Below are 5078 nucleotides of genomic sequence, written 5' to 3'. Positions count from 1 at the left end.
TGGAGGTGCACCATTCCCTGCAGGACCACCTGGGCTGAAACTTTTTATATTTGTTGGTCTAGCATACAAAATGGGAAAAAGAATCTTCACCACCTCTATATCTGAAAAGGGCTGATATAGAAAATATATTAATAACTCTAGAAATTAAAAAACAACAAATCAGATAATTAAAAAATAAGGTACAGAGCTAAATAGAGGATTCTCTGTAGAGGAATATAGAATGGCAGAGAAACATTTAAAGAAATGCTCAATGTCTTTAGTCATCAGAGAGAAGCAAAACAAAACAATGCTGAGATTTCACCCTACACCCAGCAAAATGGCTAAGATCAAAATCTCAAGTGACAACACATGCTGGAGAGGTTGTGGAGAAAGGGTATACCTCCTCAACTGCTGGTGGGAATGTAAACTTGTACAAAACTTTGGGAATCAATCTGGTGCTTTCTCAGACAATTATGAATAGTGCTTCCTCAAGTTCCAGCTAATATTGCATAGAAATAAATACAAAATATACTCAAGCATGCAACAAGGAAATTTGTTCAGCCACATTAGTAGCAGCTTCATTCATAATAGCCACAACCTGAAAGCAACCCAGATGTCCCTCAACAGAGGAACAAATATAGAAATCGTGCTACATTTACACAATGGAATACTACTAAGCAATTAAAAAAAAGGAAATCATAAAATTTGCAGACAAATGGTGGAATCTAGAAAAGCTCCACTCTGTGATTCCTGTAGACGAGTCCTTCTCTGATTGGCTCTTGGTCTGCTCCTCAAATAGACCTCACTTCCAATCAAGGCCCTTGCCCTCTCCAAACAAGACTTCCCTACATTGCTTGGGATTAAGGTTGAGTCCTAAGGGTGTGTCAGCATTTCAGCCAGGGGGCTTTTCAGGGGTGTCTGCGTTCCAGCCCCAGCAGGCAGACCATGAAGATCTCTAGGTGTGACCCCCCCCCCATTGCCAGGTTGCAGGACTGAAATTCCTCTAAAACGGCCTCCCTCCACCAATCCGTTTTGCTTTTTAGCAAGGAAGACTCAAGAGCCACCTGCTCAGGGGAAATCCCACTAGCTCAGAGAGACATGGAGAGCACCCAGCTGACCTTGTACTCAACTGAGGACACAGAAGGAGCAAACCCTCCCCCGACCCCCTTCACCAGGCTGTCCTAAGGACCCTCTGATTCAATCTCTCTCATTCCTGGCATCTTTCAGCCGAATGGAAACATTGTGCTGGGTTTCAGACTTCCAGCACAGACTATCACCCACTCCCCTAAACTAAACAGTGGAAAAATCCACCTGAAGATTCATGCCTTCATGCCACTTTCCCCTCGAACATCTGTAACCTCAGCAAATGTCCATTTCAGGATCTAGGTCTTCCCGTCTGTCTGTTTCAGGAACTCACTGTCCTCTTTCAGTCAGGTTGATGAGCTCTTCCTGCACAAGGGCATGGCGGTTGTGGAGCTGGTGTTGGTGTTGGTGTTGTGTGTGTGTTTGTGCAGGGGCTGTGGGTGGTATCAACTTTCCGGGTGGGACCATGGCTCCGGGTTGCCCTCTATCTGCCTCCTTTCCTTCCTTGAGTAGAGGCTTTCATGGGGAATCCTCTCTCACTGGGGATGGGCTCCTTTGCAATTTGATGGAACCCTTAGGCTCTGCTCACCTGTGGAAATATAGGCAAAAGCTGCTTCTCTGAGTGTCCCATTACCTGAAACCCATCCCACTCTTTTGAAAATCCCATTGAAGAATGGAAGCTCACACTCATCATCACGTTCTCCTACAATCCAGGGACTTTAAACAGCAGTTGTCTTCCTGGTTGCCAATCAGGAAATTTCAACTTAAAACAAAACAAAACAAAACAAAACAAAACACAATGGTCTGTATTTGTGGGAGTTACTTCTCCCTGTTTCTGTTCATTTACAATCTCCATTTTGTGTACACCAAACATCTGTCACTCCTTTCTCCCATACCATACAGCAATGTTCCCTCAGGGAAGGAACTACCAACAGGTGGCAGATCCTAGTTCCCTCTCCTGTCCTCTCCCCACCACACCGTGAGTGCAGTCTCAGCCCAGCTTTGCATCCAACACGAGGCCAGGGAGGGTGTTCAGGTCTATCGTGGATGGATGAGCTAGCAGAATCTGGTCAATTCTCCGTTTCTGCTCAGAGTGCGGGAAGATGCTCATCAGCGCCTCCCTCAACTCGCTGGTCTCTGCCCAAGATCTCTGTGCGGGCCTGCCCAGTTTCTGCTGCATCCTAGGCAGTGTGACCGGGACAGTGAAGAGCTGTTGCTGAGGAAGCCCAGGGCTTGGAGAGGCTCCGTGGTTCTGGGGTGGTGGCCAGTGGCTGGGGCTGGGGCTGGGGCTGGGACTGGGGCTGGGGCTGGGGCTGGGGCTGGGGCTAGGGCTCCTGAGGACAGAGTCCAAAGAGCTCATGCCTGGCGGGCCGCTGTCATCAACCAGCTGCTTGTCTGGAGGAAAGAGGTCCTTTTGAAGAAATTCTTACAGCCGAGGTCCGTGCCTTCCCAGAGGGTCATCGGGAACCATAAATATGTCTCCCACGAATGTGTACTGAAGCAGTCTCCTGGCAACAATTTCTCTCCAGGACGCCGACTCAGTCACAAACTCTCTCAGGTTATCATTGGTCACGATGATCCCCCCGGTCTTCTCTGCCAGGTGCAATAGGAACCTGTCATCATGAGAAGAGATTCTTTCTCGGGAGACCATCCGGGCAGGAGTCAGAGCCACTATGCTGAGGTCCTGGAGCTGGCCCAACAGGTGTTGTTCCATGAAGTGAGGATCCCGTCTCGTTCTCCACTGCGGGACAAACACGGTGATGTTTCTGTTGCCAAGCTTCCAGAAATACTCCACGGCGAGGGCTATTCCGTGGCAACTGAAGAACTTTTTCAGGCCATGGGCCATGGCCACGTTACTTCCGTCTATCACCACATGCTTCAGATCTGCCCTGCCGGGCTCATTTCTCAAGGCCAGACTGTATGGGGTCTTGAGGGCCTCTTGAAATCTCTGAACCCCTGTGAACGAGGCAGTGGGGTCCTCATAGGATCCACCCAATTCTGCGGATCCTGTCTCTGAAGGAAACAGCCGGGGCTGCTGCAGGAGTGGCTCAGAAATTGGGGGGCACCTCGGCTTAGGCTCAGGCAAGCCCCCTAAGTGTGAATGCTTTCCACGGGGAGGCTCCTTAGATTCTGCAAGCACAGGTCCCGCGGGTTGTTGAAAACCCTTGTCAGGCGTTCCTCCCTGGGCCAATGGGAAAGGTGGTGGGGGTTGCTGCCCTTGTTCGGTTTCCTCCTGAGCCGGGGGCGACTCAGGTTCCATGGGCTGTCTGTCCATCCCGGCCCCCTGACCCATCACGTACCCTAGTTTCTCCTTCGAGGGCCTTCGGTTCTCTCACTCCCCTTCTCTCGTGTCTCTGCAGCCTCAGTAACATCACAGCTAATTTCGCTTGTTGCACGACTACCACTTCTTGCAGTAGTGCTGCTTTTCCAGAGGCTATTGAGGTACGTTCTTGTTGGACACATATTGGTCCAAGCTTCTCGGAGAGAAAGTAGAGAAGGACAGCTGCAAGTCCAAGTACAAGCAGGCTGGTGATCGCGACGGTGATCAAGGCCCAAAGAACTGCCGCCATGGCTTTCCCGAGGAACCCCTCTAGGCCTTCAGTTTCCCCCCTCTCCAAAATGGAACCTCCTATGTGTTCTCCAGCAGGAGCCAGGTGAAACAGATGCATCCTCTGCAGAGGATCCCAGGGAATTTCTCCTCCTCCGAGGCTCTCCCTCAGACGTCTGCTCTCCTCTGAGACCTTTCTGTCAGATGTCCTCTGCCTCCTGCAATCTTGGTGGGTTCTCTCCTTCCCGATCAGGTTGGGTTCCACTGCAAACACTTCTGGTCCCTTCTGACTCTCGGGATTCACGTGCCTCTCTTCACCAGCACAGAACCGCACTCAGAAAATCAACAATGGGTGGCGGGTTGCTGGAGGGAAGGGGGTGGGGTGGCGATCCAGCACTCAGCTCCACCTCACTGCACAGTGAGAACTCAACTGAGCTGCTCTAGAGTGCTGCACTCTCTTTAAGAAGCCTCCCTTTCCTGGTGGGCGGATCCTATCTCTGATGCTTGCTGAGGAGTCCTTCTCTGATTGGCTCTTTGTCTGCCCCTCCACTAGACCTCACTTCCAATCAAGGCCCTCTCTCTTTCCAAACTAGAGTTCCTTACATTGTTTGGGATTAAGGTGTGTCCTAAGGGTGTGTCAGCCTTTCAGACAGGGGGATTTTCAGGTGTGTCAGTTCCAGCAGGCAGCCCATGAAGATCTCTTGGTGTAACCCCTTGCTAGAGCAGCCAGGTAGCATGATTGAAATTCCTTTACAACTGCCTCCCTCCTCCAGCAAACAAACAGACCAAAAACAATAAAAAACACAAAAACAAACAAACAAACAAACAAACCAGGCTAATTCCTTTTGCTTTTTGCCAAGTTGGACTCAAGTTCCACATGCTATTTATTGGATGATGATGCTGTAGGGTGTTCGAAGTTTACAATGATTTGATCATTTTAGGTGAGCAGTACATCTAGTCCTGCCCCTATCTGATTTGGTGAGCTATGATTTTCTGGACTGGTTGTTGGGCAATGTTATCTCATACTGCATATCTGGACATTCCTCTGCATCAGGGTGGAGAATTTTGGTATTCCTTTGCAACAGTGTGGGTCTTTTCTCAATTCACCTGCTTTTCCTTTTGTCCTTCTGCTTTCTGGAAAAGTACTGATTGAAGTTAGTTTATTATGGGGTATAGATTTCATAAAGTGCCCTGTAGAGCCAACTTGTTCCTTTCATTTTTCTGTATTTTTAAATATGTTTATGTCATGTATTGTGTATGTCATGTGTATAGCATTGTTGAGGCATGCACATATGAATAAGCTGCCCATCGGGATTGAAAAGGATGATCAAATCATGAGACAGACAGTGATGCTGGAAATTGATCTGGGGTCCTTTATGAGGGCAACAGACATTCAACTGCTAACTCATTGTCTTTCTCCAACTTATCTAAGTTTCTTTCCACTTCCGTTTCAAAATCATTGCTAAAA

General features: G+C 48.8%; 1 protein-coding gene across 1 annotated transcript; it reads right to left on the bottom strand.

Annotated features, from left to right (window-relative positions):
* Positions 1–2053: 2053 nt before the first annotated feature.
* LOC132650588 (NEDD4-binding protein 1-like) lies at positions 2054–3337 on the bottom strand. Its single transcript, XM_060375939.1, is given in 1 exon segment — positions 2054–3337. A coding segment is annotated over 1 exon segment (1284 nt).
* Positions 3338–5078: the final 1741 nt, after the last annotated feature.

The sequence above is a fragment of the Meriones unguiculatus genome (assembly GCF_030254825.1).
Source record: "Meriones unguiculatus strain TT.TT164.6M chromosome 13 unlocalized genomic scaffold, Bangor_MerUng_6.1 Chr13_unordered_Scaffold_153, whole genome shotgun sequence".
Lineage (NCBI taxonomy): Eukaryota > Metazoa > Chordata > Mammalia > Rodentia > Muridae > Meriones > Meriones unguiculatus.
The sequence above is the reverse complement of the archived record's forward strand: the minus strand, read 5'-3'. Positions and strand labels throughout refer to the sequence as shown.